Genomic DNA, 14,246 nt, shown 5'->3' with positions numbered 1-14,246 from the left:
GTGAAAGGGTTAACCATCTGTAGTGCCGTAGTGAAAGGGTTAACCTTCTGTAGTGTGGTTGTGAAAGGGTTAACCAGCTGTAGTGTGGTTGTGAAAGGGTTAACCTTATGTAGTGTGGTAGTGAAAGGTTAACCTTCTGTAGTGTTGTAGTGAAAGGTTAACCTTCTGTAGTGTGGCAGTGAAAGGGTTAACCTTATTTAGTGTGGTTGTGAAAGGGTTAACCGTCTGTAGTGTGGTAGTGAAAGGTTAACCGTCTGTAGTGTGGTAGTGAAAGGGTTAACCTTCTGTAGTGTGGTTGTGAAAGGGTTAACCATCTGTAGTGCCGTAGTGAAAGGGTTAACCTTCTGTAGTGTGGTTGTGAAAGGGTTAACCGTCTGTAGTGTGGTTGTGAAAGGGTTAACCATCTGTAGTGTGGTAGTGAAATGTTAACCTTCTGTAGTGTGGTAGTGAAAGGTTAACCTTCTGTAGTGTGGCAGTGAAAGGGTTAACCTTATTTAGTGTGGTTGTGAAAGGGTTAACCGTCTGTAGTGTGGTAGTGAAAGGTTAACCGTCTGTAGTGTGGTAGTGAAAGGGTTAACCTTCTGTAGTGTGGTTGTGAAAGGTTAACCTTCTGTAGTGTGGTTGTGAAAGGTTAACCTTCTGTAGTGTGGTTGTGAAAGGGTTAACCGTCTGTAGTGTGGTAGTGAAAGGGTTAACCTTATGTAGTGTGGCTGTGAACGGGTTAACCCTTTGTCGTGTGGCAGTGAAAGGGTTAACCTTCTGTATTGTCGCAGTGAAAGGGTTAACCCTTTGGTAGTGTGGTAGTGAAAGGGTTAAGATTAAGGGTTAAGCAGGGAGCCAAGCGCACGCAGTGGACGTCGGCTGTCGGACGCTGTTTTTGAACAGATCCCAGATACTTTTTCTCAGTGCAAAATGTGTTTAAATGACACCTTTTTCTATGATACTGTTATACTGTACATGCATTCAGAGTCAAACAACAAATCAGAAGAGCTTGCAATCAGAAGCATTACTACTCTCTTGTTCCTTGTGATGTATAACAACTGCAAATGAGAACATTTGGGAAATGTGTGCATTGAAGAAAAGGATATTGATAATGCAAGATATCGATGTTGCATACAACAAACAGGGGTAGCTATTATTAGACTCCAATAATGGCCGACCATTGACAACCACCAATATTGTTAGATTCTTTTTTTTATAGGCCAAGAAATAATTGATCCTACTTTATTTTAAGGAAGCAAAGCATCTATGAATCCGCTTCATGTACTTCTGAACTGTTCCCCACATTATTCTCTATTACCATTCTGTGTCGGATTTCACTCAACTATATACAATGTTGTTAGGCTACACATCTAGTTTTGTGTTGGCTGTAACTGTAAACCTAAAGATATATCCAGTTACAGACTGGTTCATCTTTGTCCACCATGGCCTGGTGTCTGTCTACCAATAGTTCTCAAACAGATCAACTTTTTACCTTGAGCAAAGCCAAAATGGTGCAATAGTGCCACTCATTGACATCATTTATAGTGCATATTCATGCTGGTCGATAGGTGTTTCACGCACCTCGAACGACCCAGTGAATCATTTGAAGGTTAATGCCATTATTTGAGTTTATATTACATTGGTGTTTATTCTTTAATCACCTAATCACCACACTTAAACAGACATGATTGATTGATTGATTGATTGATTGATTGATTGACATGTGATGATGTATCTAAATGCTTACAGCTTGAATGTGTTTTAGAGTGTTAGCTATTCCAACCAACCTCAATCCAAACATAAACAAAAGGACACCATTGAAAACAATTAATTGGAGGGTTTTTCTTTCTCAAACAGAATAACTGAGCTGTTGAAATTGCAGCAGTGCAAGTATCTGAAAATATACTGCATATTACAGCTGTAAAAGCTTTGCATACATGTGAAATGTTTATAAACATTATAAAATGGACCTGTGTTTTGAGTTATGATGGGTTAATACATTCCAGTAACTTTATTTCAATCTAAGTCAAAATCTTCAATAACATTACGCATATTATATATAGGCTATACCTAAACTTTATGGATTGAGGCTTTAATTTAATGTATACGAACGAAAATGGCATATAGGGGGTGGGGGGGGGGGGGGGCTATTTGTGTTATTTTCATTTTAGATTGAAAATTGAGATGGTGGGACCCTGATGTGAACAAGACGAAAGTCTTTCTCTGGTCTGCATCCCCTTAACAATTGTGTGTATTGAGCTGTACTGTACTGTCTGTACCCATTCTGCAATCGGTTAATTAAAGTTTTCAATCAATCAATCAATCAATTGGATGCTTATTATTACCATCATTGGCATCCATAGGATAACTCGCAGCACGGCCAGAATCATGGAGAAGCGCTTTTGTGCCAACACCACCGCGGTGTCCCCGAGAGTGGCGGCGACCCCGTGTCCACTGCCCACGGAGGTGTCCAAGGTCCCGACGTGCGCCAGCCCGGTCCCGAGCGACCCGGGGCTCAGCTCGCTATAGGCGCCGAAACTTTTGTCGAGGAGGAGGCTATCCCGGGAGAGGGACGGGACGTCGCAGAGAGGGGCAGAGCCAGAGCCGTCCCCCCCGCCGGCGCTCGGTCCCCGGCGCGCTATCTCCACATAGCTCGGGTAGAACAACGTCCTCTGCTGCTGCTCCCTGGAACACAGCAGCTGGTAGGTGAGCGGGATGAAGAAAAACACCATCCCGCAGAAACACAGGGAATATAAAGAGAACAGGAGCAGCGTGTAAAAACCGCCGCTCTCTGGGAAACAGCCGAGGGTCGCCGGTTTAAAAGCGCCCCAGCCGCACAGGGGCAACACGCTCACGGCCAGGCTCACCGCCCACACCGCCGCGATGCAGCCCCACATGATCACCCTCAGCGGGCGCCCGGCGACGGAGCGCAACGTCCCGCATCTTTTGGTAACATAGAAGGTGTACCCCGCTATGAGGCACGCTTTCATGTTGCTAGAGACCCCCTGGAACACGTAGAGAAGTCCGGACAGAGTGCACAAGATCCCCGGCGGCTCCCCCCCGGCCCCATCGTCCCTCCTCTCCCTCTCCTCCCACTGGAGGAGCATGAACAGGGAGAGGGGGACCACGCTGAGGAGGTCATCCACTGACATGGACGCGACGATGAGACAGAGAGACGTCTTCCTCCTCCGCGTCCGGAGGAGGAGAGAGAGGAGGGAATACACGGCTCCGGTGAAGGTAGCGGTGGCGATGGTTGCGCACAAGCCGAAAAGAGCCAGGCGGATCTGCCTTTCCACCGCCGACGCCAAGGGGTCTGGTTGCTCGTCGTAGCTGGCCGTGGTGTCGAGGGAGCTGCTCTGGTTGGGCGCAGGGGAGCTGATGGGGTCCGTTGAGGACATTTTTCTTTCATTGAAGTAACTTTGCCACCTTTGCTAATCTGTTGCCACTTTCAGTGGGAGACGTTCGCCGGACGCACGAAACGCGTCATCTCTCTAAAGTTTATCGCACCTGCACTGCACCGCAATGCCCTCTTCTTCTTCTGTTCCCCGCTGCGGTCTGCATCTGAACCCGGCAGGACAGGAGCGAGACACGCATGATAGTGACGGGAACTCGGGCTCTTTTTAGAGAGCCGGTTCTTTTGACTCGGCTCACACACAAAAAAGAGCCGACTCTTTCGGCTCCCAAGCGGCTCCTCGGATTATTTTGTTGGTTACATTTATTTATGACCAAAAACAATGTAGAATTGTGTGTCAAATGAATTACTATTGTAAGAAAAAAACATACAATATATGTTTATTATTTATATGGCTTTATTTTCATACTCAATATGGTATCATGTGCTACAAAAACAAAAAAAGATAATCCGGCTCCCGTTATTCCCCAGGTTTGACGGAAAGACACGCATGACATTATTCCCACAGGTCTAGCGGAAATACACGGGCAACATTATTCCCACAGGTCTAGCAGAAATACACGGGCAACATTATGCCCACAGGTCTGACTAGCGGAAAGACACGGGCAACATTATGCCCACACAGGTCTAGCGGAAAGACACACACGGGCAACATTATGCCCACAGGTCTAGCGGAAAGACACAGGCAACATTATGCCCACAGGTCTAGCGGAAAGACACAGGCAACATTATGCCCACAGGTCTAGCGGAAAGACACGCGCATGGCATTATTCCCCAGGTAGGCTATAGCGGAAACATATGGAAAGCCAAAAGGGCCACATTTACACCTCAATTCCCCACCCGTTTGTACAATATGACACGCACACGCATATGTTTCGCTCGCAGGGAAGGACGCATCCAAAGCGGGCAGTGTGCCGTGTGGCACTGTTTCCCAACAGTCCCAACCGCGCGCTGTCGTCGCCACACATGATACTGCACCTTAATAAATATTGAGTCCCAAATCTTGAGTCCCAAATCTCGTATGTATGCAAATATGATGACAATAAAGTACAATCTAATCTAATCTAACCTAACACTTTTAACCTTTTACATAGTCAATTCACAGTCAGAGGGGTGACAGGCTCAGGAGGTAGAGCAGTCGTCTGGCAATCCGGAGGTTCCTGGTTCGATTCCCGCTCCTCCCGGGCAGCGTGTTGATGTGTCCTTGAGCAAGACACTTAACCCTAATTGCTCCCGATGAGCAGGTTGGCACCTTGCATGGTTGCCTCCGCCATCGGTGTGTGAATGTGTAAAATGTGAGGAACAAATTGTTTGGATCAAAGCGCTATATAAAAAAGCAGCCATAATGCCATTTATCATTTTGTGGCAAAAAAAAATTGTTTCTAGAAAAACATTGCTTGGATTTACAGGGTTCACAGCAAATTACCGCGGGCATATGACAACACTTTACTGTGAAAAGAAAAACAATTAGTTGAGAATGAGATTCACGGTTAATTACTGGCAACTCGACATGCCAGGGAATTACTGTGATTTGTTTAACAATATGTAGCTGTGAAATCACAGGAAATGAATGTGGAACATTTCAGTTATTAAGTTGCCGATTTGAGTTAGTGAATTGTGCTTATGGCTCTGCTTATGGCGCTGGACTTGCTGATAGTGTTGTAATAATGTTAACAACACGTGTTGCAAATGCAGAATAGCTGTGTATGTCAGTACAATGAAACTTGAAATTGCCTGATTGCAGTAAGATGCTGTATTTCTCTAGTCATGTGCTGAATGATTACAGGATATTATGATACTAAATAGATAATATGATATTTAATAGAGAATGCCTAAACCAGTGTTGATCTCCAATGTGTGCAATAATTCCACATTTAACACAAGCAATGAGTTAAACTAAACTCATAAAATAAACTAATTAAATAAGAAGGTTTTCAAAAACAAAATAAAATTGCAATAATGAAATCAGATGGCCAAATAGCCACCTTGAAATCAAGCCATGATAAAGAATACTTTGTTTGTTTGTTTATTTATTTTTACCCAGGGGCAGTACACATTAATGAACATCTTCAGTTTTCACATCAATGTAAATGTGCCAGAAGGTCAACCTTTCACTACCACACTACAGAAGACCAACTCTTTCACTACCACACTACAGAAGGTTAACCCTTTCACTACCACATTACAGAAGGTTAACCTTTCACTACCACACTACAGAAGGTTAACCCTTTCACTACCACACTACAGAAGGTTAACCCTTTCACTACCACACTAGGGAAGGTTAACCCTTTCACTACCACACTACAGAAGGTTAACCTTTCACTACCACACTACAGAAGGTTAACCCTTTCACTACCACACTGCAAAGGGTTAATGCTTTCACTACCCCACTACAGAACGTTAACCTTTCACTACCACACTACAGAAGGTTAACCATTTCACTACCACACTACAGAAGGTTAACCTTTCACTTCCACACTACAGACAGTTAACTAACCTTTCACTACCACACTACAGAAGGTTAACATTTCACTACCGCACTACAAAGGGTTAATGCTTTCACTACCACAATACAACGAGTTAACGCTTTCACTACCACACCACATAAGGTTAACCCTTTCACTACCACACTAGATAAGGTTAACGCTTTCACTGCCACACTATAGAAGGTTAACCCTTTCACTACCACACTACAGAAGGTTAACCTTTCACTACCACACTACAAAGGGTTAATGCTTTCACTACCACACTACCTAATTTATGCAAATGACATGTCGTCAGCTTGTGACTGCAACTTGTTCCTGTTTGCGGACGACTCAGCCCTGCTGGTCTCTGACAAGAACAAGTTACAGGTTGAAAAAACCCTCAGCTCGGAACTAGGCAGAATCTGCATATGGCTCGCTGATAACAAACTATCATTACACATGGGCAAAACAGAGTCCATTCTCTTCGGTTCAAATAACAAACTCAGCAAGACCGACGGCTTCTCAGTTACAGTGGGTGACAATATTGTCACAAGGAAAGATGAAATTACCTACCTGGGTTCCATCCTAGAGGCTAATCTCTCCTGTGACAAAATGGCATCCAATGTAATAAAAAAAGTCAACCAACGAACTCGATTCTTGTACCGGATCTCCTCTCTGGTAAACAAGAATACCCTGAAGACTCTGGCAGGAGCACTCATTCAGGGGTACTACGACTATGCTTGCACCTCATGGTACCAAAGCACCTCAAAGGCGCTAAAAACAAAATTACAAACATCTCAATACAAACTGGTCAGACTACTGCTTGACCTTACTCCTAGAACCCACCTCACCCCTGCCCACTTTGACAACCTAGGATGGCTTAGAGTAGACGACAGAGTACAGCAACTTGCAATGGGCCTGGTCTACAAGATACACTACACGACCAAGGTACCCATGTACATGTCAAAATACTTCCCAAAGGTCAGTGAATACCACGATCACAACACCAGAGGGAGCTCCACAAATCATGTTAAACCCAGATTCGGCTCAAATAAGGGACTAAACACGTTTCGCAATTATGCCACATCAATGTGGAACGCCCTACCCAAAGCTGTAAAGGAATGTGGATCACTACCCACTTTCAAAACCTCTCTCAAGGGACACCTACGGGAGACTGCAATTCAACACTGGCCCCTGTAAATATCCTAACCCAACCCCCTCCAATGTACAGTCATTTACCTAGTATGGTTTTGTCAATAGTCCAATGTACAATTTTGTTTGTTTGTACAGTGTCTCCCCCCCCCCCCTCAATGTACAGTTTTGCTTGTATATACAGTGTGCCCCCCCCAGTGGCGGACTGGGACACAAATTCAGCCCGGGACATTCAGACGCACCAGCCCACACCGGCCCGAAACCGGCCCACACAACGGCCGTTATGAAACACTTGTCCACTATTAAACAACCCAAGGCTGTGGCTAAGGAGTCAAAATCAGGGAGACCAAATCTACACACCGCCCCTAGATGTGCACTCATGCACAGTGCACACACACACACACACACAGACACACACATACATATACCGTTACTTCCTGTCATTGGCATATTTTCTTTTTTTACTAACATCTTAGTGCCTCATTAGCCTAGGGATTAAGGATACATGAAGTATTAACTACACCATAATAATATTGAGGTTTTGATCCATAGAAAGTAGGGATGTCCGATATTATCTGCCTACCGATATTATCGGCCGATATCGGCATTAAAATGTGATATCGGAAAATATCGGTATCGGTTTTAATTTTTTTTTTAATTTTTTTTTTACATTTCTATAACCTTTATTTACCCAGGCAAGCAAGTAAGAACAAATTCTGATTTTATTTATTGTCAAAAGTATGCATAATGTTGTGTTAATTCCACAACAAGAGATATGTAATGTTAATTACCTGAAATTATTCCATTTTTTGGGGCGGGAAACCCTGCATATATCGGTATCGGTTGATATCCCCCAAAAACCTGCTAACATGCTTACCAACTGTCCGTCTGCAACACTACTATCACCGACATCTAAGAAGGGAGATCCCCCCTTGAATGGCCCTTCTAAGGTTTCTCTCCTCCACATGCCTGTGGAGAATTTTTTCCTATTGTTAGGTTTTAGTGAGTTTTTCCTTACCTTCGCGTGGGGTATGTCTGGGAGTGCTTGCATTCTTTCATCTATTTGCATTTATTTTAAATTTGTTGGACCTTATGGTGTCCTTGTTCTATTCTTGACCTATTATGTTTTCTTCTTGACTTGTTTAAAGAAGACTTGTACGGCCCATGGGGACATTAACGTGTGTTGTTGGGCCTTATAAATAAATTTGATTTGATTTGATTTGATTTGATATCGGTTGATATCGGTATCGGAAATTAAGAGTTGGACAATATCGGTATATCGATATCGATAAAAAAGCCAATATCGAGCATCCCTAATAGAAAGGTCTGTGCTACACAATTTCAGTTAGATTGGATTTATTGTCCTTTAATTTGGCACTCATGACATTAGTTGCTTGCCGTTTAATCAACATCGAAAGACCCCCCACTTCCTCCCAGACACCCATTCCAAGAGCTTGTGTTTTCTCTCTCTCTCTCTCTCTCTCTCTCTCTCTCTCTCTCTCTCTCTCTCTCTCTCTCTCTCTCTCTCTCTCTCTCTCTCTCTCTCTCTCTCTCTCTCTCTCTCTCTCTCTCTCTCGCTCTCGCTCTCGCTCTGTGTATGTGTCTCTGTGTGTGTGTGTCTCTCTCTCTCTCTGTGTCTCTCCCTCTCTCTGTGTGTCTCTCTCTGTCTCTCTCTCTCTGTCTCTCTCTCTGTGTGTCTGTCTGTCTGGACTGGGCTCTCTCTCTCCCCTCAGGGTCAGCTGTGCTGGACTGGGCGCTCTCTCTCCCCTCAGGGTCAGTTGTGCTGGACTGGGCGCTCTCTCTTTCCTCAGAGTCAACTGCATAAGAAGAACATCAGCAATCAATAATAATGGCTTGAATTCATACAGCGTTTTTCAGCCTTTTGAAAACACCCAAAGTAGTAGTAGTAGTAGTAGTAGTAGTAGTAGTAGTAGTAGTAGTAGTTTATTCAGTCATCATCTCACACAATACAATATACACCATCATTTAACAATATTTGATTTTACAGTGACTGAAAAGGTACAGACTGAAGCATAATACTTATATATGCCTGTCCTATATTCTTAACAAAAATTTAAAAAATTAAGACGCCAAAACAGTATTCTAAAAGAAAATAGCAAAAAAAAACAGTATTATTCACCCTTGTAGTTTTCAAAAATAGCTTTACAAACCATTTTCTTAAAAACCAAAAGCGAATTACTCATTCTTAACTGTATCAGCATTGTTCCACAAAGCGCTTCAGAGAAACCATCAAGCATTCACACTCACACAGTCATACGCTACTGGTGGTCGTGAGCAGCATCAGCAAACACAGCTGCCCTGTGGCAGACTGACAGAATCATGTCTGCTAATGAGCGCCAACCACCATCAACAACCTTCATAAATACATTCAACATGAATGGAATAGGCTAACTACCAACTTAGCTGTAGCAGTTAGCTGTTATATGCAATCACATTTGTTTAACTACGGGGTAGTAGTTGACCTAGTTGTTAGCTTAAGCTAGTTAGCTGTGGTTATTTACAAACATGTAGATGAGACTAATCATATACAGATCGAGAACATGGCTAACAGTTGGGAATTCTAAGGTACATCTTATTTAAGCATGTAAAATGGTTCTAATCAATTCAATCAATTAGATTACCAATATTATATCAACATGAAAATTTGGAAGGGAACATAATAGTATTTTATTTGAGTATTTACTATTATAATATTAGTAGCCGATTAATTTGCAGCCCGTCCTAGGTTCTGATTGGCTCTCTAGATTAGCACTTTAGCTTCTGATGCAGTGGTGGGCACTAGTCCTAACATTGCTAACTAAACTTTTAGTCAGAGAAAAAACGTCACGAGTCACGACTATTTACGTCCACGTGCTGTAAGGAATCAGGAATACGGAAAGCACATTGTCTTGTAATAGAATGACTGAAATCACTGCAAGAGCTAGTATAGGCTAGCTAGCCCTCATGAACCGGCAGATACCAACAGTAGAATATGCACTAGGCTACTGCACGCACCTGTCATGTTACTGTTGGTTCCTTCCACTTGAACTTCATCATCATTAGCAGCAGCAGCTACTCTAAGTCTAACGCCAGCCCTTCCTCTACTAAACATGTCTGTAATTTTAGAACATTGTTCTGCGTCTTTTACTAGCAATTTTTGTTTTTTAATTCTAGCTTTTTCAGCTCCACCCTTTCTTTTTTTGCATTCTCCATTTCTGCGCTTCTAGGCCTACTCGCGGTTGGGAGGAAACATGAATCACATTCACTGATGTCTCATGTCTCATTCAAGACTGGCTAACAAAAGCATGTCTTTCACTTAACACCAAGAAAACAGTGTGTATGATGTTCACAAAGTCACCAGTAGAGGTCACTCACTCTAATGTGTTTCTGGGAGAGGCGGAGCTGGACATTGTACATTAATTCAAGTATCTTGGGGTCACATTGGACTCTACATTGACCTTCAAAAAGTCATGTGAAGAAAGTGACAAACACAGTCAAGTTTAACATCGAAAACTTCAGGCAGATCAGGCCCTGCGTGCCAGTTAATGCTGCAAGGATGTTTCTGCATTCAATGATTTTATCACACATCGAGTACTGTTTTATCAACTGGTCTCTTTCATATGTCACTACTCTTACACCAATAGAATTACTCTACAAAAAAGCCATAAAAGTATTTGATAGGAAACCAATTTCATTTCATCACTAATGTTTTAGAAAAACATAACATGCTAAGTTTCGAGAATTTCCAAGTTTTCAAATATACTTGCTTCATGTACAAGGTTCTGCATGGACTTGCCCCTCCCCCATTGAATGAGTTCATCCAACAGAAAGCAGACACTGGCATTACCACCAGGGCCATCAGTAGAGGGGACTGTAAGGAGCCTTTTCGGTATACTACCATTGCAAAAACTGTGTTCTCTGTTAAAAGTGGTAACTACTGGAATAGCCTACCAGTTGTGATTAGAGAGTGCCCTACATACTCCATGTTCAAGACCCATCTTAAACTGCATCTTAAGGCAAACCAGAACTGTGATAATTTTTTATCTGATTTAGTTTATGCAACTTGTTTATTGTTTTATTGCCGGCCCACACACTGGCCCACACACCGGCCCACATAATGGCCCACACACCGGCCCACATACGGCCCACACACTGGCCCACACACTACACCGGCCCACACACTACACCGGCCCACACACTACACCGGCCCACACACCGGCCCACGTTAGTGGCCCACACACTGGCCCACACACTGGCCCACACACTGGCCCACACACCGGCCCACACACTGGCCCACATACTGGCCCACACACCGGCCCACACACCGGCCCACACACTGGCCCACACACTGGCCCACACACCGGCCCACACACTGGCCCACATTAGTGCCCCACACACCGACTCACACACTGGCCCACACACCGGACACACACTGGCCCACATTAGTGGCCCACACACCGACTCACACACTGGCCCACACACTGGCCCACACACTGGCCCACACACCGGCCCACACACTGGCCCACACACTGGCCAAAAAAAAAAAAAAAAGTAAAAAAAAAGTTAAAAAAAAAAAAAAAAAAAAAAAAAAAAAAAATTTTTGGACCAGCCCACTTTGGTTCCGGCCCATCGGGATTCGTCCCGAACGTCCCGATGGCCAGTCCGCCACTGGCCCCCCCCCCCAACCACCTCCAATGTAGATTACCCAGTATGGTTGTCAATATCCCAGTGTACCCAACCCCCCCCCCACCCAACCTCCTCCAATGTACAGTTTCTACGTCAAATGTATATACTCCCTTTTCCTGACTCCTTCTGTATCACAAACAGTACTGTATTTGCAAATCTGGTATGTCATAAATGTATAGATGTAGCAGTACTGACTATCTCTATGTCATGTATGTCATATATGTCCAGATGAATTGAAAATGGGGACCCTGATGTAAACAAGACGAAAGTCTTTCTCTGGTCTGCATCCCCTTAACAATTGTGTGTATTGAGCTGTACTGTATTGTACCCATTCTGCAATCTGTTAATAAAGTTTTCAATCAATCAATCAATCAACAGAAGGTTAACCCTTTCACTACCACACTACATAAGGTTAATGCGTTCACTGCCACACTACAGAAGGTTAACCCTTTCACTACCACACTACAGAAGGTTAACCCTTCACTACCACACTACAGAAGGTTCTATTTCATACTGGTTTCCGCTCAGCGTCATTCTGCACTAACCTCACTTCGTGCACAGCACTGAATAAAAAACTCCACAATGTACCTTTACATACCGACATCCGTCTGGCCACACCCCTATCTGCTTACCTTCATAAGCAGGTGTGTGGTCACCTACTCGCCTCCTTCTTCACTTTCACCACAAGGAAGTGCCTTGGTATATACCCCACTTGACGAGGTTGTTTAGTCGAAGAAAGTTGATACGTGTTTACATTTTTTCTTGCTTTTTTCTTCTCTCATATATTTAAAAAGAAAAAAGCTAAGTCATAATGTTTACCTCGGAGGGTCGCGCTAGCAACGTCACCCTTCACCAGCAGTTCTCCATTGCCTCCTCTGTCGTGCGTCTTGGAGCGGGGTTGAGGCCTCTTTCGTGGTCGGCAGCCACGCCCGATAGGCGTCCGATGGATAGTTTGCTTCTCCAAGGAGCTGGTGCACCAGCGCCGTCTCCTGTGCGATGGCCTGGTTCCGGCTCTGGTTCCTCTTCCTCCGGGGAGTCGTCCGCTGTTAGGCGGCCGGCTCCTCTGGTTGCGGGGGATTTGAGACGCAAACTTTTTGCGTCGGCTCGCTCCCGTCGCAAGATGGTGGCTTGTAGACGCGAACGGCCTGGTTTTGGTGAGTTGCTGGAGCCGGATGAGGATGCGAATGATTCTCCATGGCCGATGGAAACAGAGGACTACATGGTAGAAGCGGACGGGTTCTTGTTTGAAGCCCCGGTGGAGACATGTCCGCCGCCCGTCCAGGTAACACTGGAGGGGGGTGAGATGTCTCCTTGGGATTCCTCGTACGCGGATGTTGGGTTAGAACCTCTGACTCGGCGGCGGGATGCCCTGCTATCAGCCACATCAGAATGTGGCTCTTTAACCAGTAGTCTGCTGCATGTGAGGGACGCGAGCTCGGTGGGGGAAAGTATGCAGGGGGAACTGCGTGCTTTGTTCATGGTGGCGGCGGCAGTCGCAAACGGTGTGCCGCTGCCGCAGCCACTGCCTGTTCCTATTCCTGACAATCTCATAGGTCATCTATGGCAACGCCGTCCGGTGAGAATGGTGGACGTTGTCTGTCCATTTTTCCCCTCAATGGAGGCCTACGTCCGTCAGGGACAGGTGGTCTCCCACATCATGGGCCTTACCCCCGCCTACGTGCAAGTCACTAGGGTGGTGGGTTTGGTAGAAGGCATGAAGGAGGGCGTGCCTCGGCTTGATAGGCCGATGGCGGCGCTCCTTTCTCCTGAGGTGGTGTGGGAGCCGTTACGGAAGCCGGTTCCCCAAGGGAAATCGGCGAGGCGGTTGGCTTTCTGGAGTGACCAGTCATTTATCTCTGCGACGCAATCTCTGGCTGCCACTTCTAACATCGCGCAGCTGGCGAGATTCATGTTTGGGATACTAACGGGCGGTACGGAGCTGACTGATTTGCAACATGATCAGCTCGCCCAGTCGGCAGGAGCCATCCTGCATCTGATCCAGCCGCAGGCCATAGCCGCTGGGAAAGTACGTGCACTGGCCACACTAGTCCAGCGCCACCTTTGGCTGGAGCAGGCGCGTGTGCCGGAGAAGAAGAGGACTCCACTTCTGACGGCACCCCTCTCCGATGCTGGATTTTTCGGGTCGGCACTGCAGCTGATGACCTCAACCTGCAGGGAGATGCAGGAGGAGCGCTCCGTGCTCCAGCCTCATTTCCCCCCGCCCGATGTCGCCGGTGGAGTCAGACGGCAGGCTCGTCGTCGGGGTTCCGCCGCCGTAGCCGCCGCTGCTACCACCGCCACTGCTGGACCTTCGGCAAAGAAGGCCAGGAGGAGAGAGGGTGCCTCCGCCACTGCAGCCGGCCCATCTACACCCGGAGGTGAAGGTAGGGATCGTCATGACCAGCCTCCGATCGTTTACCGTCCCTCCGGGGCTCCCCGGGGTGGCAAGTCCCGAGCGGCTTGTGGCAGGCGTCGCTGAAAAAAGTTGACTTTTTCCCTCTGTGGTCCCCCCCTGTTCCCTTCCCGGCCCAGATATGATTTGTTTATAG

General features: G+C 45.7%; 1 protein-coding gene across 1 annotated transcript in view; it reads right to left on the bottom strand.

Annotated features, from left to right (window-relative positions):
• Positions 1-3,380, bottom strand: part of LOC311225828 (putative G-protein coupled receptor 149) — a gene marked incomplete at both ends in the record, with an annotated part of 45,984 nt that extends 42,604 nt beyond the window's left edge. Inside the window, 1 exon segment of the mRNA XM_084311221.1 lies at positions 2,328-3,380. Coding sequence (XP_084167347.1) covers positions 2,328-3,380 — 1,053 coding nt within the window.
• Between the last annotated feature and the right edge of the window lie 10,866 nt (positions 3,381-14,246).

Source organism: Notolepis coatsorum (genome assembly GCF_963971535.1).
Source record: "Notolepis coatsorum genome assembly, chromosome: 1".
In the NCBI taxonomy this organism is placed as follows: domain Eukaryota; kingdom Metazoa; phylum Chordata; class Actinopteri; order Aulopiformes; family Paralepididae; genus Notolepis; species Notolepis coatsorum.
Note: the sequence above shows the minus strand (reverse complement) of the source record. Positions and strands in the feature narration are given on the sequence as shown.